Source organism: Barbatula barbatula (assembly GCF_947034865.1).
Source record: "Barbatula barbatula genome assembly, chromosome: 11".
NCBI lineage: Eukaryota > Metazoa > Chordata > Actinopteri > Cypriniformes > Nemacheilidae > Barbatula > Barbatula barbatula.
Window position 1 is genome coordinate 6,274,591 of NC_136774.1, and position 23,078 is coordinate 6,297,668.

General features: G+C 39.4%; 2 protein-coding genes across 7 annotated transcripts; one reads left to right on the forward strand and one right to left on the reverse strand.

Annotated features, from left to right (window-relative positions):
• The first annotated feature begins 413 nt into the window (after positions 1–413).
• stambpb (STAM binding protein b) lies at positions 414–6,455 on the forward strand. 3 transcript variants are annotated; one of them, XM_079467880.1, is made up of 10 exons: positions 414–613; positions 1,271–1,505; positions 1,909–1,984; positions 2,089–2,184; positions 3,995–4,373; positions 4,453–4,577; positions 4,744–4,881; positions 5,058–5,170; positions 5,304–5,403; positions 6,045–6,455. In XM_079467880.1, the coding sequence occupies exons 1-10, from the start codon at positions 568–570 to the stop codon at positions 6,099–6,101; spliced, it is 1,365 nt and encodes a 454-aa protein (XP_079324006.1). In that variant the 5' UTR covers positions 414–567; the 3' UTR covers positions 6,102–6,455. The 3 variants fall into 3 exon arrangements, with proteins under 3 accessions (XP_079324006.1, XP_079324008.1, XP_079324007.1); XM_079467882.1 differs by having other exon boundaries at positions 427–613; positions 4,495–4,577; positions 6,045–6,451; XM_079467881.1 differs by having other exon boundaries at positions 427–613; positions 4,465–4,577; positions 6,045–6,182.
• fkbp15b (FKBP prolyl isomerase family member 15b) lies at positions 6,445–22,302 on the reverse strand. 4 transcript variants are annotated; one of them, XM_079467879.1, is made up of 30 exons: positions 22,077–22,302; positions 20,540–20,646; positions 20,318–20,387; positions 20,111–20,180; positions 19,550–19,624; positions 18,933–19,031; positions 18,707–18,856; positions 18,543–18,611; positions 18,315–18,458; positions 17,890–18,044; positions 17,133–17,181; positions 16,851–16,967; positions 16,612–16,699; positions 15,266–15,342; positions 15,092–15,134; positions 14,828–14,937; positions 14,640–14,738; positions 14,468–14,562; positions 12,590–12,692; positions 11,779–11,950; positions 11,195–11,331; positions 10,963–11,118; positions 10,613–10,765; positions 10,438–10,518; positions 9,592–9,705; positions 8,589–8,696; positions 7,953–8,506; positions 7,498–7,591; positions 7,247–7,289; positions 6,588–7,110 (listed from the first exon to the last, which is right to left on the reverse strand). In XM_079467879.1, coding segments are annotated over exons 1-30 (3,384 nt in total). In that variant the 5' UTR covers positions 22,127–22,302; the 3' UTR covers positions 6,588–7,108. The 4 variants fall into 4 exon arrangements, with proteins under 4 accessions (XP_079324003.1, XP_079324005.1, XP_079324004.1 ...); XM_079467878.1 differs by adding an exon at positions 20,876–20,933 and having other exon boundaries at positions 7,088–7,289; positions 22,077–22,146; XM_079467877.1 differs by lacking the exon at positions 7,247–7,289 and having other exon boundaries at positions 6,445–7,110.
• Positions 22,303–23,078: the final 776 nt, after the last annotated feature.

The following is a 23,078-nucleotide window of genomic DNA, read 5'->3' on the forward strand; positions in this document are numbered from 1 at the left end:
AAAAACATGTCTGCATATACGGTAACATTTCTGCTTACAACATACTTTAAGTTTACGTCCTAAATAAACACTTAACAAGCTTTGAAAATGATTGTAATGTCATTTCCACGGCGGAGTTAAATTGTAGGATAGATGAATATGTTCTGTGTTATATAAATATGTCCGCAAAACAACATTCTCCACTTCTAATTGATCTGAAGAGTTTATTCGCAAAAAAGATCCCAAAATCATGTTTTATGATTGTATTCTGTTAGTCAGACACATTTTTGAGTTATTATAAAAATACTTGATCAAAACAACCCATCAACGGTTTGTTTACTTAAAAAAACACCATTTATGAACATTTTTAAAAACGGAGTTTTGCAAACGGACTCTTCATCTTGATCAATAGAGGGAGCTAAAACTGACACGACAGAGTTTTTGTTTGCGTCATACAGGAAACGGAAGTGAGTAGTTGAGAATAAAAGCGTAAAGGATGAAAACAGAGCCGTAGAAACAAGTTAAACGGATTTGAATTGAATCAAATAAATCCATGAGGCAATGGACGACGTTTGTCTGCTAATGTGAATGAGTTTTTCAGCCGACGGAGTCTGTTATTATTATTATCATCAGGGTAAGAGTCCGAAACCATTAACTGTTAGCCAGCTAGCCGCAACACAAACACACACACACACAATAGTACACAACACTTATTATATTTCACTTTTTTCTGTAAAACAACATATAAGTAGTTTATTATTATTGACACGACATGTCTTTATAAAGTGAGCTTATGAATGCGATATACATCATGTCTTGAGAGCTTATCATGTTTTTTCCATCCTTTATAAATATATATATATTACAAAAGACTAATTCATTTTTAGTGTACCTACTATTGCAAGAATGTATTCTTATTTATAAAACCGTACAGATAAGGCCACGTTATGAAATGTTTTATTTTATTTCTTATACACGTTAACACTGTCCTTAGCACATTAAAAGTCACTCAATTCAAAATAAAAGAAATATTCAAATAGACTTCATGATTTCCACAAATGTGTACGTCAATGTTGCGTACAATGATGTATTAAAATACTTTTATTAAACATTTAGCAAGCGTATACAGAGTATACATATCTCTCCTGGCTTATCCATCAACTGCAAAACTGATGACAGAGTTGTGTTGCCTTGTTTATTTCATGCAGTAAGTTTATAGGAGACTTCTGTATACAACCTTCAAAGCAAACAGTCACGTAATGTTTCCATTGTTTCTACTTTTGCATCACAGTTGAAGGTCTTGATTGGGACCACGTCCGTATAATGTTGGACCACGCAGATGTGAGTTTGTCCCCGGAGGAGAGGATGCGGGCCTTGACCAAGAAGGGCAGCACGGTGGACATGAATGAAGCTGTACCCCTCCGCAGATACTTTCGCTCGGGCATGGAGATTTTCCGCATGGCCCAGGTGTACGCGGAGGAGGGCAACACAGAGCATGCCTTTGTCCTCTACAATAAATACATCACGTAAGTAGAGCTCTGTATTGTAGCCTTTTCCATTTAACCCTAAATAGACGTTTCAGAAATGGCCAGTTTAAGACTCTCTAATAGTACAGTGCTCTGTTCTCCAAAATCCATAAAATATATTTATTTATTGTTCTTCGTGTTCCCTCGTAAATCAAAATATTTGTTTTTCTGGTATGCACTGACATTCTTGTCACTCTCCTTTTCATGTTAATGTTATTACGCCGTCTAACATTCCGTGGTAATGTTGGAGGCTTTAGTTAAAATGGGTTAAAATCACCATCCAACCACTAACAACAATATATGATTTGGAAGTATAAAGAATTGGTACATTCTGCCTTTTTTATAACTATTCTTTACAAATATATATATTCTTTACAAATATTTATTTGTTTTCATCCGTCAGGCTTTTTATTGAAAAGCTCCCCAAGCATCCAGAATATAAGCTTCCTAATATTCCCGAGAAGAAGGAAACTTTAAGGGTAAAGTCATTTGGTTTCGACTTGAAAACATGTCAGGAGAATAATGATCGACCTATAAACATAGCACATCGGCTGATGTTGTTTTGCTGTTGTTTCTTAAACAGAAGTTAAAGGAGATAGCCTTCCCTCAAGCAGAACTGCTGAAGAAGCATTTACAAAAGAGATATGAGAACGAATACGAATTGTATCTCAGCAAAAAGGTAATGCGCATTTCCCTTCCCAGAAAAATTCTCCTGTAATGGTTAACGTTATGAAAAAGCGCTCCTGTAAATGCCATAAGTCTTGTTTTAATGATTAAAGGGGTCATATGGCGCAAATACATGTTTTCTGTGTCTTTGGTATGTTATAAGTTGCCCATATATTTTTTTTAGCCGTGTCATATGACCCCTTTAATATACAGATGTACTATATCATAATATTAAAATCATTTTACTGTGAGTACGAATACTGTTATACAATAATTTACTAAAGACATCTTATGTATAGTGGTAGGCAGTCCGCCGCGTGTAACACATCAGCAAATTACCGGCAGGTGGTTCAAGGGACAAATCTTGAATCAGAGCGGCTAATTTGATCCTGTGATCATTTTAAGATTATTTAAATCCCACGAAAACCGCATAAATTATATAGTTATATAAACGTATAGGGGGTAAAGGGAGCTTCGCAGAGGGCGTTTGCTCTTCAATGTCTTTAAAATTATCCAAATTACCCCGTGGTTCAACTGCGTGCTACACACGTAATTTGGGCGTGCTGCGTGTTTGTGAAACGGGTATTAGAATGTCTTACAAACTCTGACACTATTTGATCATCTGTTGCTGTCACGACGAGTAAAAAAACCAGCCACCAGTAATATTATATATGTATATTATATACATTTTGGACTTATAACCATTGAAAATAAAAGTACGCGTTGAACCCATAATACGTATTGTACCTTGTCAGTCCAGGCAACTGGCATTCTTTTAACGTTACAACCGTGCATGTCATTGGCATGGCTGCCAGTTAGAGAAACTTTTACGAAAGACTAGACAATAGAAATTAAGCTTGGGGCCAAAATAAACAGGGTTTATGGTATGTGTTATTCACATTGTGAAGATGTTCAAATGTAAGTTTTCGCAACCACAATGCACCGGAAAAGCGCAGTTGGAAGACACAATGGCTGTGTCCGAAATCACCTACTTCCATACTTTATAGTAGGCGAAAATGAGTATGAGTCACGAATAGTGTGTCCCAAACCTCAGTATGCAAAAAACAGCAGGTGAGAATTATCCGGATGATCTACTACTACCGCCGAGATTCGTGAGTGTGGATCGGATGGACACTTATTTATCCCATGATGCCACAGGAGCTGAGCAACGGGCAAAGTTCAATAGGAAATCAAATAAATATAACTTTAAGGCGGACGTTTATTTATAATAAATAAATTAGCTAAATAGTTTTTTATCAATGCCCACGTGTAGATTGTTGTTAATACGTTATAGGACAAATAGCATAAAACATGGCAGACGCAGCATGTCCGAAATGTATTTATACTACTCCCACGCATACTATATAGAACGTACTTCCTAAACGGTTGATAGGTAGGTACTTATTCAAATTCAGTACGTTTTGTCACAGTATGCGATTTCGGACGCAGCCATTTATTTGTGCACACACTGGATTAAGCCACAAGGGGGAGCCACAGGTCAGTCTTGTAACATTTCTGATATATGGGGTAAACATTTAGGGTGTTTAATTTGTGTGGATGACACACAGCACAATATATCGTTCTTCTGTAGATCACATAAGACATTTTTTGAAGAAAGTTGGTTACTGAACAGCGGCGAGCCCATTGACAGTAGTTTTGTGTCCATACAATATAAGTCAATGGGTGCCGCCATTGTTCGGTTACCAACTTTCTCAATGTTCCTTACAGGTTTGAAATGACAAGAAGGTGAGTAAATGATGACAGAAACGATCACTTTAATGCTTTGTACATTTGTGACTGTTGTTCTCTCGTGTGTTTGTCAGCGTGCAGAAACAGCAGCGATGGAGCGGGAGTTATCTCGCCAGCGGGAGCTGGAGGCGGAAAGGCAGCGTGTGGCGGAGATGCAGAGAAGACAGTTGGAGCAGGAGCAGTTCAGCAAGTTTGAGGAGATGATACGTCAGCAGGAGCGCCAAAGCCAGCACCAGCATATCATACACGAGTTCAGCACCCCAGCTCGTCCTCAGGAAGACACGCTCCTCATACCCGGGGTCCAGGGCCCACCCGTGCCCTACCCAGCTTCCCCCACTCCCCCTCAGAGTCCGCAGTACCCCTCAGCCAATCACAGCGCTCCATCGGCTCCCAGCCCAGCCGCACTTCCCACGTTTGATCGCTCACTTAAACCGGGTCATCTCAGCAGCAACAGTATGCCTCGCTCCTAAACCTCACTTAAGTGTGTTTCTATGTTGTTGTGTTATTGAGAACTGTTCTGTTTGTGTTTTAGCTACAGTGGTAGACGGCTTACGGCAAATCGATATTCCTGCAGAGCTTTGCAGCAAATTCCTGCTACTGGCCAATAACAACACCATCAGAGCAGTGGAGACGTGCGGGATACTCTGTGGGAGCTTGGTGAGTGTGTTGTTTACGTCCACTAACTTTATGTATCACGCAAGAAACATCTGGGACAAACAAAATCATGCAAACTGCTAACATTGTAAAATCCAATATGATCACAATCGCATTGTGCATGTTTCCTCGGACACATTCATAGTCAACGTTTATGTGTTTATTGCAGAACAGGAACGCTTTCACAGTGACCCATGTGATCGTGCCAAAACAGTGTGGTGGTCCGGATTACTGTGACACAGAGAACGAAGAAGAGCTCTTCCTAGTGCAGGACCAGTACAAGCTCATCACTCTCGGCTGGATACATGTATGACACACACTGGACATTCATCTTCACCTTGAAATGTTTTATTTGACATTACATTGCATATACCTCATCATAGTGTAACATCAGTACAGTGGATCAGAGAGCATTCATCCTGATTTACTACAGCCTGCATTTAACCCGGGGTCTTAATGTTACTGTCTCTCTCTGTTCCTCAGACCCACCCCACACAGACAGCCTTCCTCTCCAGCGTAGACCTGCACACACACTGCTCTTACCAGATGATGCTGCCAGAGTCCATTGCCATCGTCTGCGCTCCAAAGTTCAACGAGTAAGTCCAGAAACAAAGATAGATAGAAAAGCTCTTTTACAGAGTAAATCATATGGAATTCAACTGACGTGCTGTTATATTGTGCTTTGGAGATGCTTGTGTTGAACACTCATAATGTGTCCATGTATCACAGGACAGGCTACTTCAGGTTGACTGACTACGGTATGGAGGAGATCTCAACCTGTACTCAAAAAGGCTTTCATCCTCATCCAAAAGAACCTCCTTTGTTTACGGTAAACAATGTATAGTATTGTATGTTTTTCCATATATAAGCACTTAGAACATTACACAAAATTAGAGAATGTACTAACAATGAGTAATATTACTTAATGTCATATGCATTAAGTAAGGGTTAATGTACAGGCAGCAGGTTGTTATAGCAGAAATAAGCCCCGTCAGTGGGTCTTGCATCACATTGAAGAGGCTTATTTCGTGATAACAGCCGGCTACTTGGCACATGAGAAAAAACTGGACATGAAATGTGAATTAGAAACATTTTTAATAGCTAATTTTAACCGAATGGAAAAGGCGTTTAAGGTAAGAAATGATGTTCAAATGTCACAAAAATGATGTGTTGCATCCGGGTTACCACGTGGTGTTAGTTTTGAGAGGTTGTTATCTGTGAACAACAAACCTACAAATGTCGCCACTGGCTAATCAGAATCAAGCAATATATCGTTTTATATTACCGTATAATAATCTTTGTTAATGTTAATACCATTACTATTTGATTTCTTATTTAAAGAAACATCTTTACATCTTCTAAGAAAATAATTGCATATGATGCATTTGGTTAGAAAACTAATAATCTTTGTCTGAGAAATGCTTTGACACTACAAATGTCAACTTTAGTCTCGTCTTTGTTTTCCCCCAGAATGGGAGCCACATTAAAATCACAGAAGGCACTGTATCAATGCTAGACCTACGATGATCGTCTCTGGTGTTTTCAATAATCCAGATTCTGTTGTCCTTGATAACTCCTCGTATACGTGGAGAACTGATCAGCTTTCATAGGTGATGGGATTTCTTCAAGAGACTGACACACCTGTCTGCAGCAAGCACTTGAAAGTATGAACACAATAACTAAACACATAGTGTCATACGATGTCATTTGGGAGCTCAGGAACGTAAGCACATCCACGGGACTGCAACTCGTCTGTTTTACACTGACCCGTATGAATCTGCTCTGTCCTGATGTTTTGTTGCCCTACGCTTATTTGTGTTTTTACACACATATATCTCTCATCTGTAGAAATGACATTAAAACAAAGTGATTATTTTAACCTAGTATGAATTTGGGTTGTCTTTGGTAACCAGCTGAGCGGGTCAATTCTGCAGGGCCGGGCCATCCATAAAGGTGTCTGTCATGAATACCAGCATTATTTTATCCGTTTAGTTATAATTCTGAAAAGAAACTGGCCTCATTAATTGCTTTATTAACATTGGACCGATGGCTGTAGCAAAATACTCGTAAGAACGAGTTAGAGATACATCATCAGCATTACGCATCGATCCTTCATCGGAAAAACTGAATCATAAATTAACATTTTAAAAGAGAAAAATCAATGGTTTTGATTTACAGTATGTTTAGAGATGATTTCTTAAACTTATTTAATACTTCTATGCGCTTGGTTTCATAAGCAGCACTCAGTCCATACCTCCATCATTCAGTGCTGTTTAAGGTCTTTTATGGTTACTCTGAAACCGATCTGTCTCCAGAACCCTTTAATGAAATCTAGTGTCCTCTGCTGTCATACTAGCACACACAAAGCTCACATCCCTCATGTCAGAGTTTATCTGGTGTCCTTGACATCAGACCTGGCACTGGTGTTTTGACACACGACGGGTGAAGAAGGGTCACATCAGCCTAGCCAATCCAGGTCTTCCTCCTCGCTGTCATCACCAAAAAGAGGAGCAGGAGGGGGGCATCCCTTTAAACTCTGAGGACAAATCGTATTATTTGAATCCGTACATATAGAAATCCGGCTTAATGTCCAATCAAGTACAAGTTCCCTCAAGCCACATTAACACATTGCAGCTAAATATTTGTTAAGGACTTAATGAAAACTGGCTTACAATGACACAACGAACCTATTTGCAGCGATGCATTCTGTGAAATCTTAAAATAGAAGAATGCAAACAAATTCTACATTATTTATTATGTATTATTTTCTTTTTGTAATATTAGCAGCACATTATAGGACAGTCCATATTGTGCCATCTTTCACTGTGGGATACAACCAACTATAAGGTAACCCTCAAGCTGTGTGTGTGTGTGTGTGTGTGTGTGTGTGTCTGTCTGTCTGTGTCCGTCCTGCTCTGCTCACCAGCTCCTCCTCTTCTTCAGGTGTGGGCTTGGGAGGGGCGGGGCTTTGGAAAAATGGTTCCTCCACCTTTTCCTCTTGTCCTCTCTCAGGTGTACTAGAGAACAGCAGGATGAGCACACAGAGAGAAAAGACAAACGTTGAGGGTATAGAGGGACGCATATGTTATAGGGGGAAAAGATCACATGATAGATTAAGGGTGGTTCATTAGTTGATACATTTAAAGGTTAATGTATAGAGAGTTATATTTAGTAATGTGAATGCTTCATTGGATTACTAATGAATTAAACACAAATCATCACAATTGCTTGAATGCTGCATTCCAGTTCACTTAAACAGCTGCAAAATCTCATTTGCGTCCTACAGTATTTGTGCTGTCTAACAGCTATGCCGGGAAATAATCATTCAACGACTAAATTAAAGGCACAGTTCTGCCCAAAATGACTTTTTCAACCGACCTGGAGAGCTGTGCAGAAGCGTTAGGAGGTGAAGGTGGTGGGTTCACAGGGGGTCCACACATTGCACTTTCTGCTTCAACTGACGCCTCATTAATTACCTTCACTTCCTGTGTGGTAGTGGCGTTGTCTGATTTTTCTGTAATCACTTCCTGTTTGGGGGTGATGTTAGTGTCCTCTGTACCATTTTCACTGTCCGACTCCACAACCTGATCTGGCACATTTTCTTCTGTGCTAACATGAACGTTTACTTCCTTCTCTTCAACCGCTTCCCCTTTAGTTCCATCCTCTACAACCACTTCCTCATCGACTTTCTGTTCACTCTGGTCTTCTCTTTCAAGGTCCTTTGTTTCTTCTGCCTCTTCCTCTTCCACTTCTTCATCCTGTCCTGCCGAATCTCTGTTCCTCTCCTCTTCTTCTCTGCTGCCGTTTATATGCACCTTCTGTTCAGGCTGCTCATCACCCTCATTCTCTTCGTCCATCTCTGCATCCTCATCTTTCTCGCTGTGTTCAGATAAAGATTTGTCGTTCCTAGTAAGGAGCTGCAGTGTTACAGTCTGTGATTGAAAAAAAGGGAATGCTTTCAATATACATTATGAAGAAGTGCTATGTTTTGTCATGTATTGTATGAAGGTAGACCTTGATGGTGTTGACCAGCGCTCTCAGTACAGCACTTCCTGTGTAGGTTTCATTCAGATCAAACTCCCCCCTCAGGGACTGGAACACACCGTTCATCACTCGCTTTACCTGTCAATAGACACAGTTTGGATAGTGGGAGTGTGAAGTTGACATCGGATTCAATTCACAGCACAATGAAATATAATTTAAATATAGTTTTGAACATTAATAATATCTTTAAAGAAGCACTTTCACAATAGAGCAAAGACAGGAGTGCCTTAAAGAAAATTCTCATAATTGACTCGTCATCCCAGATGCACAGTACAGTATATGACTTTATTTCTTCAGTTAAACACAAACAATGCGTTGCATTAACTTGCCATATATATGGTACCCAAAATAGTAAAGTATAGCATTTCAAATACCTCAAGTGGATTAATAAATATTTCTATATTAAAACAATACATTTGTGAGAGAAAACTATGAATATTTTGAGCTGATTTAGCTAAATTAAAACAGATTCTCAAAACACAAGTGACAACTGGTCACGAGACACGTACCAGCCATTAGGATTCAATGTTATTATTATATCAATGAAGCACCTGGATCTGTTAGTTTACACTGAAAATTCACTAAATAAGCTCAAAATATTAAAGGAGTAGTTCACCTTCAAAAAGCCCTCGTCATTTCAAACCAAAAGATATTATAGAAAATGTTTGGTAACAGAACCGCGCAGCCCCCCATTTACTCCTATTGTAACCAATCAAAGTGAATGGGGGGCTGTTAACAACATTATTCAAAATATCTTCTTTTGTGTTCTGCAGAAGAAAAAGGGTGTTTTATAGATTTAATAACACACTGGAGTGCTGAACGTACAGTGCAGGATGTGTTTTCAGGGCTTGAGCATTTTGTTATAAAATTAAGAAACTCAAGTACCTTTGGGATTTGGTGAGTGAATTGTGAGAGAATATTTATTTCACAGTGAACTATTGCTTTAAATGTACCATAGTAGTAGTATTCTCACCTCTTCTGCTGTGTCAGCCTGTGGTTGCCTCTCCTCCAGTTTTCTCTCCAGCTCAGACACTCGCGCCTCTCCTTGCTGCCTCAGAAACTCGGCTCTCTGACCCAGCGCAGAGCACTGAAGCACAATATACAGCTTGTGACCAAAGGGGTTGTCACTTGCATCCTTTTTTGACACATATATTACACAGGTTTCTTTATACTGGTGTACAGACTGATGTTTCTTTGATGTCTATCATCAGCGGTTTAGGATAAATACACAAAGATGCTTCAATATGTTGGTAATAAATACATTCTCTGAAAATATGGCGCAAATACATGTTTTTCTGTGTCTTTGGTGTGTTATAAGTTGCTCATGTTTAGATGCGTAAAATTGCAATAATTTAAGTGTCGGAAACAAAAGATGCATTCTATCTACAAGCGAAAGCTCACCCAGACCAGCATGAATCGCCTCGTAACCAAACCCCACAAATCTACGTCAGTTCGTGGTATGACTCGACTAAGACCGCCCACATGTATATGCAAGTACGGTGGGTGTACCTGTCAGTACAATTGCTTTGGAACCTGATGTTCCAAATATGGTAAGAGGCGTTCGATTTCCGTCACACACTTGCAGTATTCACACAAAAATAATGAAAGAGATACAAACATGCACGGTTTGTGTAAAATACAGCATTTTTTACCTTAAATCGTGTAAATACATTGCATTACATCTAGAACAACCAATAATATTCATTTTAGCCGTGTCATATGACCCCTTAAGAGTTTTGACTAAATAAGTCACATTCATAACGCTGGAATTGGCCAAACATATAAAATACTAAATAACTGGATACTAGAGATGCCTCACCTTCTCTCTCAAGGTCTGTAACTCTTCTGTCTGGTCCTGATCTTGCACCTCTGACTCTCGGGAGTGTCTGAGTGCATTAAACTATGTGCAGGTAAAATACGGTGTAAGGTTGATATTACAAGAGATTTGATAAAATACAGATTAAAATAATAATCACACAGAATAAAAACTGTACCTTCTCCTGTAGCTGTGTGAGTTTGATCTGCAGTGCGTCTCTGTGTTCGGTCAGTTCAGTCATTTCTCTTCTATGCCGTTCACATGCTGCTGCAAGAGTCTGATCACACTTCATCTGCCACTCATGCTCCAGGTCAGCCTGCATCTGAGTCAGCTGCACACACACATGCGCACGCTTGTGTCACTATAAGTGAGGTCATTACATTGACTACCATTGATTTCATCAGGTTGATGATACAACTATAACTATTCATACAAATATGTTCATAAACGGTGATAAACAATCTGAAATCAATCAAAATAAGTTTACATTTACATACAATTTGAATTGTTTGTTGTCAGAAAATGTACCTGTCCAGCTGCAGCGTGGTCAGTGCTGGTTCTGGCTTTCCGTAATTGGTTCCTGAGGTTGTCCATCTCCTGTTGAGCCGCCCTCCTCACCTCTTCCAGTTCCTCATCACAGCGTTGTCTCTCCGCCTGCCACTTCCTCTTCCTCTCAGAGAAAGTCTTAATAAAAGGCCCAAAGAAGATTCAATCATGTTGTCTTTCTCACACAGACCTAAAGTCTCAAAAAGCTCCTCACTCTCTCCAAACTGTTCTTGTCGGTCTTCGCGTCCTGTAGCTCTTCCTCCAAACCGTTGAGTTTGAGCTCTATTTCCTTCCGTTTCTGCTTCTCCGACTTGTATTGGCTTTGCACCCTTTCTGCTGTTTCTTTCAACTCTGAAATACACAAACACACAGATATGTTCGTAACCACACATGATATGACGTGTCAAGTCATTTTCCTGTCGTTACAAAAATAAAGCAACAATATAACAGCCGGTAAAGAGAAATGAAGAAAGGAGAATTCTTGAATTCTTAATAGTTCAACCAAAAATGGTCCCCATTGACTTGACCATAGTCATTTAAATTCCTACTGTATAGCTTTCTACATTCTCTATAGAAAGGTTAACTATTCCTTTAAGAATTCTTGCATTGGAACATTTGCATTACAATTATTACCAAAACAATTCCGCCCACAATTTTAAAAAGACATTTGTATTCGGCAGAACAAGTCGTAATATCTCTCAGTGAAACATCAACTGGACACGCTTCTGAGATACCGATTTTGGACTAATATGTTATCGTCAGTGATGTGAACCGGTCTTAACATGTAATGCTGCTCACCCAGTAGCTGGGTCTCTAGACTTGTGATCTGTGTACAATGTTGCTGGCTGTCTTGCAGGGCTGAATTCAGTTTGGTCTGCAGGACCGCAGCTTTCTGCTGCTGCGACGTCAACTCCAGCTGCAGCTCTGACACCCGTGCTGTGGAGGAAGCCAACTCCTCGCTTAACCGCACCTTCCAGAGAGAGAGAGAGAGAGAAAGGCTTGTCTAACAACAAACCTTACAACTGCTAATGTGATGTTAAAACTTCTAAGATGAAATTAAAATGGGACTGGAATGATAACAGAACGAGAAGAGTAGAAACAGCGATGGATGTAAAGTTGTGTGGCCCTGCTGAAAGCTGATTGGTTAATGAGTGTGGCCTGTTAAAACAACAGTAAAAACACAACAGAGAGCAGGGGAGATGATAAACTGGATTAAAAGATAGTGTGAACACTACGACGAACTGAATGAGGCGAGACAGCTTGCTCACCTGATCCCAGCCCAATTCCTGTGGCAGTGCATGCTGGGAAACGAGAGCAGTCACCACTTAAAGCTCTCAGCCAGAAAATAAGGTGTTGTAAGAAGTATCAATGTTTGCTTTATTCTTCAAATAAATAATGAATGAAGGATACATATTCTCGAACATCTCAATCAGATGTTTGTAATAAGTTTATGATTGTACATAATTGTGAGTGTGAGATGGAAAATGTTTGTGCCACATCATATATAACAAATGAAAAGATTTTTGTAGAATGTATGATTTTTCATGACGGTTCTGATGCTGCTTAGACGGCAGGAGGTTTGGGTAAAGTGTCATTGCTGGTACTGTACCTTGTCTTGTTCTGCTTGCAGAATTCTGGCTTGACATTGTTCACTGCTGTTCTTCAGAGAGTCATTTCTCTGCTCCATCAGCAGGTTACTCTGCTCCATGTACCTACATGACCACGGCACAAAGTGCAACAGAATCTGAATCTACAGCCATACTGTATTCATTGAGAATAACAGCTGACACTAGATTTTGATGGAAAGGGGTGCTAACGGGAATGGCTGTGTTTCAATTAGAAATGTAAACAATGGACCTTTTTTCACTGTTTCCGGGTTGGGTAAACTTCTATAGCGGTGAATGGGAGACTACCACAAATCAAATTTTTCTCATCCTCAATTGCTCAAATAGTAAAACTCAACAATAGTTTCCTCACTTCTTTCAACAAAATAAAAATAATAGAGAGAAAGAGAGAATGAAGTCAAATTTACTGTGATGATGTATAAGAAACATCCTTGAATTAGCGTTGACCATTATTACAAAGTAAGTAGTGTAATAATCTTACATACATTGAAAAAGGATTTACGATGCTGATGTTCAACGTGTCATAACAGGCTTGTGAAGAAGGTCCATTGGTTATTTTAATTTAATGATAATTAATAAGCTTCTGCGAAATAATCAACTTAAAGTGATAGATCACAATGAAGAAACTGTCATCATTTACTCTCCCCTCTTGTCTTTTTAAACCTGTATGACTTTCTTTCTTCAGCAACACACAAAATAAGATATTTTGATGAAAAGTAACCAAACAGCAGTGGCCTCCATTCACTTCTATTGTGTGGACAAACCAATGCAAGTGAACGGGTGCCAGTTTACAACATTCTTCTTTTGTGTTCTGCATAACAAAAAAAATCAAACAGGTTTGAAACGACAAGAGTGTGAAAATTATGACAGAATTTTCCTTTTTTGGTGAACCCTCACAATAATTTCATACAAAGCATTTTTGACTTGTTTTCTAGTACATATTTATTATAATATGTTTTCTAGTACATATATATATATATATATATATATATATATATATATATATATATATATATATATATATATATATATATATATATATATATATATATATATATTATAATCAATTCAGATACATTTACTTGACAAGGAAAGTGACCTGAGAAAACTATAGCATCGCTCAATAAGAATACTGGGAACAAAACATCTGCCAATGGGGTAAGAAAAATGTATTTCAATTAGGTACTTCAATCAAACTAAATTCAAGCTTGTTTTTTTCTTATTGAAGGCCCTATTGAAATAACTATGTCTTCAGAGATGTATAAAGACTTTTTCTTACCATAGAATGAGCTATTTCTATATACATACACACCACATGTCTCTACAGTCGCCCAAAAGGGACAAACTGCTCTCGTAAGACATCTTATGCCTGGAAGCCACTACAAGACTTCTAATATCTGAACAGATTTTATTTCAACTAGACATCATACACTTGCATACTCCGTTTCAGATAAAAACACACTAACTGATCAAATCTGCAGACTGACACAGACTATATGCAACAAGTCCAGACTGAAAATCTGAGCAAAAGTCTTGTAGTGAATTTGAACCTTAAGTCCAGTGTCAGCCTCCGTCGTGCTGCGAACGGGATGGAGAGCTAGGGTGAGACGTTGGTTGCGATTCGCAACCTCACCACTGGATGCCGCTAAATATCATACGGTGGACCTTCGATATTTATTTTCTTTCATAAAACAAGACTAATAACTTGTCAAGTAAATGTGGCTTGATTTAACTTGTACAATAAAAAACATAAATGCTCAATAAGAAAATTTGCAGCGTAAACACAAACGCATCCAGTCTGAACTAATGTGCATCATGTTCAGTAAACCGTGAAATCATTGGAGTTAGCCTGAGATTCTGACCTCTGGTTCTGATTGATGAGCTCGCCTATCTTGCGGTTCTGCTCCTCGATGCGTGAACTTTTCTCAAACACCTCTTTCTTCAGACATTCGTTCTCCTGAATAAATCACGGGTAAATACATCACATTCTGAATGAAGGTTTCACGGACCAATCGATGCTCGCCAGTCAATTACCTGTATAATTCTCTGAATGCTGTGCATAATCATAGCAGTTTCCATGGATACGTTAGATAAGCCCAATGAAAGGCTGCCGTGCTTTTGTACGTCATCCATCTAAAATGTAGAAAACAGAAAGAAGGATTGCTAAGATAGTGTACGTCTAAATGAACAGCATGTAAATGTCTGTGTACTTATGTACCGACCTTAGAGGACAATAGATCCAGTTTGTCAGCCACTTTCCCAACAGCCAATCGGATTTCAGTGTTGTGTTGTCGAGCCTCTGTCATTAAGAAGGATGTGACATCACTAGTTCCTTGTTGAAGAACAGAGTTTACAATTACAACTACAGCTGTAGTCAAGAAATGATTCAGACATGCGTATATAAAGTTAATGACTGACAGCAGTTGTTTCATTGTAGGTTACAAAGGACCAGCAAATTGTGGCTATTTTACAACAATGCGCTTTACCTTGATAAGGAACAGTCTGTGTGGGATACATCTGTCCGACGGGCTGAAAAGAGGAAGTCGCATTCAAATAAACTGATAGACATCTGACTTCTAATGACCCTTCAATCTCCATCTAAAGTATTCTTCCTGCCAAACTTACAATGGGCTGAACTACACATGAAAGGAATTACTTACCTGAAAGGCGTGGACTGCTCCTGCCATCAAGGGCTGTGGATTGACTGTCGCCATAGTAACAGGTATTAGGGCAGAAGCTGCAATAAAACGTGCACGTGATGATAAACAATAAATTTAGCTATAAGTATATAAGTGTATTGGGTCTCATTCATGAAGCACGAACAGAACACATTTTTGTGTAAAGTCATTGTAACATAACTTTTAGGATTAATGAAAATTTCCGTATTTTCAAAATGTTAGTTGGTACGAAAGAAATGTATTTAGACAAACTGATGGACGGCAGTATCATAATGATATTTCACGAGTCCTTTTGCCCTGTCTATTATCATTTGTTATTTTTTAACTTTGAGTAAAACCCAAAGCTCGACACTGTCCTTTTTTACACAGCCGTCCAATCACAGTGGAGAACAGGTGGGACAGACACTACACCGACCAACCATCAAACACAACAATGGAGAAGTTAATATTAATGGTTAATGCATTTTCACATCAAGCTATATTCTTTGAAATGAGATTCAGCTAACTGTTGCGGATATTCTAAATCACAGCAACCAACGCATCTCCCGAATAACGCGCAGTGCCCCAAAGCATTCTCAGGCGCCACCAGCTGGTCGTTTTTAGATGAGCACAATATTTTATAAAATATTTATTCTAAAATATAGCTGGCTAAAATGCTTTGGTGGACACGGTTTAATTGATTCATTAATTTGTAAGCATATAGCCTATCGGTATCTTATGCATTTATGCAATATAATGTAGCCAAACCAGAGAACGGATTCCAGAGGATTCCGGCATTCCTAGATAAGTAATTAGCAGGTACATCAATGACCGTCATGTCATATAGCTGCACAAAAACATGCAGTTTAGAAAAGCATTGGAGCTTCTAATGAATATAATCAAAAAGATGCAAACAAATTGACTAATATTAGACTGAGGTAGCTTCCACACATATAAAGTCACCCAAAAATTATCTTGTAGCGAACCAGTCGTTTTTGCCCGTTTAGTCAACATGCTGCGGGTATGAAGGATATTATTTTCCTGTCTCGGCCATATACCAGCCATTCTCAACATAATCTCTATTTTGTGCTAAATTGCCACATAAGCTCCACATTCATTTCACTTCATCAAAAAGACTTGTGACGTCGACCAATGTGGTGCATCACTACAAGCAAACACAGGTTGTGCTCATGGGAGTTGTCGTTTCGTAGTGTGATATTTCAATTCATTTATTGTTTGACTTAAGAATTATATTCATCCCATCACAGTGGGAGTAGCTGAAATCACCTGCATTTGGTGAATGTCAAGCCCAGCATATTTATAAGGATCTGAACAGGTGAATGCGTTACCCTGCACTGAAATCGGAGAGGAAGAGATGTGTACAGGCTGTGGTGATGGTGCACTGCTATGTTCCCTCAGTCTGGACACATTAGTATCCTGCAGAAATAACCAAGATCCAACATAAGACGTAATGTTTCAATATTTCCAGATGAATGAACAAAAAAACGCTGCATGATGCAACAAGCATCAAAAAAGCAAACTGGGGCTAGTCTATGACACTGAAGTACCTTTACTCTCTACTTCTTACCTCAAGTTCTGAGTCGCTAGAATCTGGATGTGAAGCTGAACCGGTGAGGAAGGGCAGCATTGGTTGGCCCATTTTGGCCATACGAGAAATCAGTTTAGCTTTACTGGCATCAGGATTCTGAAAACATCGTTATACGTCACTACATGTTTTTTTAAAGGGGACCAAGATATTGCAGGCTAGATTTACACACATGTGAAGCCTTGTATCCAACTGCACTTTAAAACTACAGATAAATAAAAAAAGAATACATCTATAGAAAAATTCTAATGAATGAAAACTTACACTCAGATGTTCATTTAGAGAGTTGGATTTTGCCCGAAGAGGTGGTTCGCTGTCAACCAAAAGAAAATACATCAAGGCGGCAACCGGAATCAAATACTACTGAATGAACTTAAGGTCCTTTTCCACTGCATAGTACTGCACGGAACGGCACAGCTCACTTTTGGGGGGTTTCCACTAGGTACAGAACTTTCTTTTAGTACCACCACGGTTGAGGTTCCAAGTGTACTGTACCGATACCAAAATGTGACGCGTTTACACACAATCACCGATTGTACAGAGAGAATCATTACCAGTGTCATTGGATTTGTGACAAAAGAAAAACATTTTATTATTGATTGAGACCCTTAAAGGTCCAGTCAGAAATATCTAGCGGCACGGTTGTGAATTGCAACCAACCGCTCACCCCACCAACTCCTTTTCGAAATACTACGACGGCTGACAAAGCATCGCAAATTAAATGCAAGTGGACCCACTGTGTATGTAGATAAAAATAACTCATTCTAAGGTAATAAAATCATAACGCTTTATTATGTAAGGTCTTTATACACTATGTATATTATAATGCATTTCTATCAATAGATCCTCCCAAAAACTACACATTGGACCTTTAATCCCACCCAATTTGAAGCGGTTCTAAACTGTTGAAACACAAATTGAGCCGAGGTGAAGTGAGCTGTACCGATCCGAGTCGTACTAAACCTGACGCTACTATGCAGTGGGAAAGTGCCATTACTGTAACCCTTCAATTCAATCACACCTGGATAATCCAGTCTGTATTTCTTGTCTAGGTTTGTGGGTAGGTGGAGCAGTGCTGAGTGGCTGGTTGAGCTCAGAAGGGCCCAAACTGTCCACACTGGGAGCTGGAGAGGGAGCCGCAGAATCTCTTGAACTTCCGTCTTTAGCACACTTAACCTGCATGTACACAAAAAGAAACCGGTCACAAAACTTCTCAGAGGGTCAAGTGGTTGTGGGTAATATAAACAGAAAAAACGAGCATGCACACATGCTTTGAAAATCTACTGGAAAAGTATATCAAGTACTTTTGCTGTACTACATTAAATGCAATATGATTTAAGAAGCATTTATCCTAATATGACGTTAGATTTATTAAAAGCACAAAAATTGGGATACAGTCAGAGAACCATGATAAAGTGAAGGACGAAGGTGAAGATTGTGACTTACTCTGCGGATTTCTGCTTCAAAGACCAGTGTGCTATCTGGTGGGACACGGTTTGGAACGCCCTGTGACCCGTACCCAAGACTGGGTGGAATGACCATTAGCCGCCTTCCGCCTTTGCGCATGTTTAACATTCCCTCCTCCCAGCCCTGAGAACAAGCGAGAGAGAGAGATTAGTCCGCTGTACCACAGTCTATAGCCAGGCTTCGTTCAATTCAGCCCATCTCACTCACCTTGATGACTTTTCCAGCCCCAAGTTTCAGTCTCAGCAGTTTGTCTTTATTTAGATTAGAGTCAAACATCTGGAAGAGCAGAAAACCAAGCAAGCCTAAAAATTCCTACCCCACTAAGGTCCTGGATTTAAAATGGTGTGTAAACATTGAAATACTATCTTTACCGTTCCAATAGTTTGGTTTTGTAGTAACCAGCCAGTGTAAGCGACTTCTAAAGAGTCTCCATTCTCCACAGCTTTCCCCTCGCCAAGCAGAAGATCCTGAATCAGGACAGAGTCTAATGGACCACCACAGTTCACTTTTGCCAGACAAACCTAAAACGATCAATATACTTCATGAAGCACCAGAGAAAACAGATTGTCGTAAAGATAGAGTTCAGCAAACACAAACCTCTTTGCAAAAGTCTGTAGCTGCTGTCTCCGATTCAAACAACAGCGACCAGTTCTGTCTCTGGTCATCATAAAATGTGCAGTAGTTACAGGGCTGGACCTGAGTGGGAGAACAATGAGATGCAATATGTATATACAGCAGGAACTTTGATCCTGGAGTGTTTAGCTTTAACCCGGTCCATCACATTTGGCACGTTGCTGGGATCTGTCAACAGAGCCACTATATTGGGGGATCAAGGCTGTCCTATAAACAAATACAAGTGAATGGGGAGCTGTGTTTGATTGGTTTGCTGACAGTAAAAAAGTAAATGGTCATAAACCATTGAGAAATGTAAACGTTTTTGTGCGTTTTACTGAACAAAAAACGTATACACAACTGCGCCGCCATTTTGTTCTGAATGTCTTGCCCTGTCTAATATGGCGTCAACTGCCATGCGACTCTGTTGCCAATCTCTGTATGTCTATTCAACTCTCATTAGTTTGTTCAGATGCGTTTCATAAAGACTGAAGCTAAACCATGCAGAACAGGGGACCTCCAGGACTGAAGTTGAATAGTTATGATATACATCACGACGTTCTTTAACTATCTTTAAATGAGTAAAGTGGATATGAGCTCACAGTGAGGATGAAGCCGCCGTGGATTCTTGCTGCCGTCACCTGCTTCTGTTGACTGACATACAGCAGGAGCTTGTACTGAAGAACAGTAAAGACATACTTGTGTTATAAACATCATGCATGCTGTGTAACTGAAAAAAATTAAATGTAACGAAAACTAAAAACATAAAAATAACTAAAAACAAACTAAAACGCATGATGGCAATGTTAAATAAAGCTACAGTTAAGCTGCTCTTTTAGATGCAGTATATGAAACTACAAACTAGTTAATACTGAAGCTACTTAAAGGTTTAACATATACTGTACATTATGTATCATTTAAATAAAAACTATTAAATATCAAAAACAACGGCATTCCATCCACACACTCTATTGTCTACCATTGTAGAAGTCGTCCTACTACAATAGAAAGCTCAATAATGCCCTAGAGCTGATTACAAACATTCTTACAAATATCTTTCTTGATACATTTTGTTTAGATATTTATAGAGATTTGGAAATGACAGAATAAAAATGTATGTGTGAACTGTCTCTTTAAGACTAAAAAATGATCACATGACTTACCTCTTTAGTTTTATGATTTCCAAGGACAGCAGCTCCAACCTTGCCTTGTTTCATATATTGTCCATTTACACTGCACAGAAAAAAAACATTAGTGCTCGAGGTTTATTTTTCGATGTGCGAAAACGTAGCACTGCTGATTTATATTTCACCTCGTATTTTTTCACTTAATAATCTTATAATAATCACTTAATGTTTTTTTAGACTTACTATCTGTAGGCCTGTACTGCAGTAGCAAAGATAACAGCGGGGGAGCTGGAAGGAGGGGCTGGCTTTTGGCCTAAAATATTAAAAATCAAACAAGATTAGAAGTATTATTAAAATACAGGAACTGGCCTTTCGAAGCTAAGAATAAAAGTTTTTGATACTGCACATTTGTTTGGATTAGACTGAAGGCACAGTTTATATTCATGGAGGTTCTTCAAGTCCTACCTGAGTTCCCGGAGCTCTTGCGAGGCTGTTTGGGAGCCGTGTACTGGAAGGATTCGTTGCCCTGGCTCGCTGCTTGATCCAGTCCAAAAAGAGAAGCTAACTTTGCCCTGAAATCACAAAAAAGTGAGCCAGGATTCGGCAGCACACAAATCCACTTATCTCCATTGCCTTGTTTTGCTTGTATGAGGCCACACGAGTCTCAAAAACGGAGCTCCATTTCCAATTCTTAAAATGACAGCTGACTTCAGCGGGTTTTTGGCTAGCCTCAAAAACATCAACAATCACCCGCAATAACACCACTGTAACAACCACATAACAGCATACCACCGCACTGACCCATGGATCTCTTTCCATCCGTAGGCATCGTCCTGCATTGCTGCCATACTCAACTGACCTGTTGACTCCAGCAAAACGACGCAAGGATGACCAGTGACTCACTTCACAATGTGTTTATGAGCTTCATACCACTAAATGTCCACTTCTAGTTAACATCAGATGTTTTAGCACGTCTAGAAAAGCCAACAGCCACACAGGGACTCAAGTTGTTTTCCTCGTGACTGCGAGACGTCCCAGACCGAGACCATGTGCATACTTCTGACCACCAGCATGTGAGCGGCATTAACATACTAACTCTCTACCGCTCTACAATCCCTGTCAACGGTTTTTAATTCCTAAACCACACAAACACAGACTCACAGGCCCGGTTTTATAGACAAGGCTCAGCCTAAGCCAAGACTGTGCCTTCATTCAGGCTACTTAAGTCGCTTTTGTTAAAATGCTATAGAAAAAGACATTTCTGATGTGCATCTTGAAACAAAGCAACGGCACTGACATAGTTTAAGATGCGTCTTCTCAAGATTCATTTCAGTGAAGTCATTTTAGTCTGGGACTAGTCTCAAGCCTCGTCCGGGGGTTGGAGTTACACCTTCATATGGACGTCAATAATAAAACTTGGCATTTGATTCCACCAGAGAGAACTTGAACGCTGTTTACAAATGTCAATGCATTAGATTAACAAAATATAAAAGCAAATGACATCATGTCTGACGCATTTTAAGTGTTTATGTTTGCTTCTTATTGTGATGATCTGCATACACATTTAGGGAAGTCTTTATAGCGGGATGTGAGATTTCAGTTCAGAATGAAACCAATTCAGTATGAGATTATTGACATGATTTCAGTGTAATGGATGCAAACTCCCTAACCGAGAATCTGTAACTAGACTGTTCAAAGATGAGAAATGCTTTAGCTAATGGAGTTATGCGACATTGACGTGTTAGAATGAAAACAATTCCGTGTTTTAAAGGAACAAACTCTAGTCTTCAAAAGAGCAGATTCGTCACCATGAGGAGGGCTGACGTTTCTGCTATATTCATCTCTTTTATTACCGCTTGCACGATCATTTTTGACCTTCTAATCCCCGCCGAATGAAAGTTGTTTCGATACTGTAGATGTAAGACATTTTGATCGAGATAAATCGAAAGTTTGTTGAATTTCGCACGCCCGGTTGTGTGTCTTTGTCCGTGCACGAGCTCACCCTCCAGTGGGAGACACAAAATCTCCGTCCTCGTCGTCCGTTGCGAACATGTCCCCTTCACACCACCAGACACAAAGACTTTAATACAAATACGAAGAAAGAAACGCAGGCGCGCGGGCAGCAAATGTGAACATTTAATAATTCTCTCAGGTCGCTTCCTGTTTCTGCTGGAGTCAGCTGACCCGCCACCTGATCACACGCGCTCGACGTCACAGATCACGTCCGCGCGTTGTGTTTGACAGATGGGTTTAATGTTTCATTTTTGTCGTTGAGATTGTATCATATTTATTTTATTTGTAATGACATTATGACGGCGTCATTTTATATTGTTTGTAAATTTGAATAGTTTCAATTACTACTTCGTTATATATTTTTGTATTTTTCTAGCCTATGTAGGAAGTATTTTTTCAATTCCGTGGTTTAACTATGGTTTTATTACAAATACTAAAATAATCATGTTAATGATTTGCATTGGTTCGTAGCAAGTGGGCTTTTACTGTTGCTAAGCAACCGACACTTCCCACACGCAAAGACGACAAAAACTAGCATGTGCTGCGGTATTTGTTTTAACAAATGACGTAAGTATAAAATTCGTCATCGTTAATTACTCTTGGTTCTCCTAGCTTTTCTTATCATTTAAAGCGAATGAAAACGTATTTTAAAAGGATCTAAAGAAGCGTCTGAGAAAAGAATAGCCTTGCTGTCCGCTTGGTAACTGTTTAGTAACTCGTCGCTATTAGTTTACTTTTCAGTCCAGCAATAAAATAAAATACATGTATAAAATGTCACACTAATAACACTGAATGTAACTCTATTTTGCACGTGTTTGAGTGGCAGTAAGCAGGGCGCAGAGCTGAATGAAGCTCACTGTCTCAGGGTACTGTGCTCGCACCCGTGCTGCTGGGACACAGAACACCGCTGCGCCAGAGGAATCCTGCGCCATGCTCCAGCCCCAGTGAAGAGATCCTCTCCCAGACACAGTGTGTTTGCATTGCATTTGGC

Coding starts and splice junctions, on each gene's coding strand:
- stambpb (XM_079467880.1), top strand. CDS start 568: ATGAGTTTTTCAGCCGACGGAGTCTGTTATTATTATTATCATCAGG. Junction 4,578..4,743: donor GGATACTCTGTGGGAGCTTG/GTGAGTGTGTTG, acceptor TGTTTATTGCAG/AACAGGAACGCTTTCACAGT. Junction 5,171..5,303: donor TGCGCTCCAAAGTTCAACGA/GTAAGTCCAGAA, acceptor CATGTATCACAG/GACAGGCTACTTCAGGTTGA.
- fkbp15b (XM_079467876.1), bottom strand. CDS start 22,126: ATGTTCGCAACGGACGACGAGGACGGAGATTTTGTGTCTCCCACTGGA. Junction 20,647..22,076: donor TTTGTGTCTCCCACTGGAGG/GTGAGCTCGTGC, acceptor TTGTGATTTCAG/GGCAAAGTTAGCTTCTCTTT. Junction 18,045..18,314: donor TTGAAGCAGAAATCCGCAGA/GTAAGTCACAAT, acceptor GTGTACATGCAG/GTTAAGTGTGCTAAAGACGG.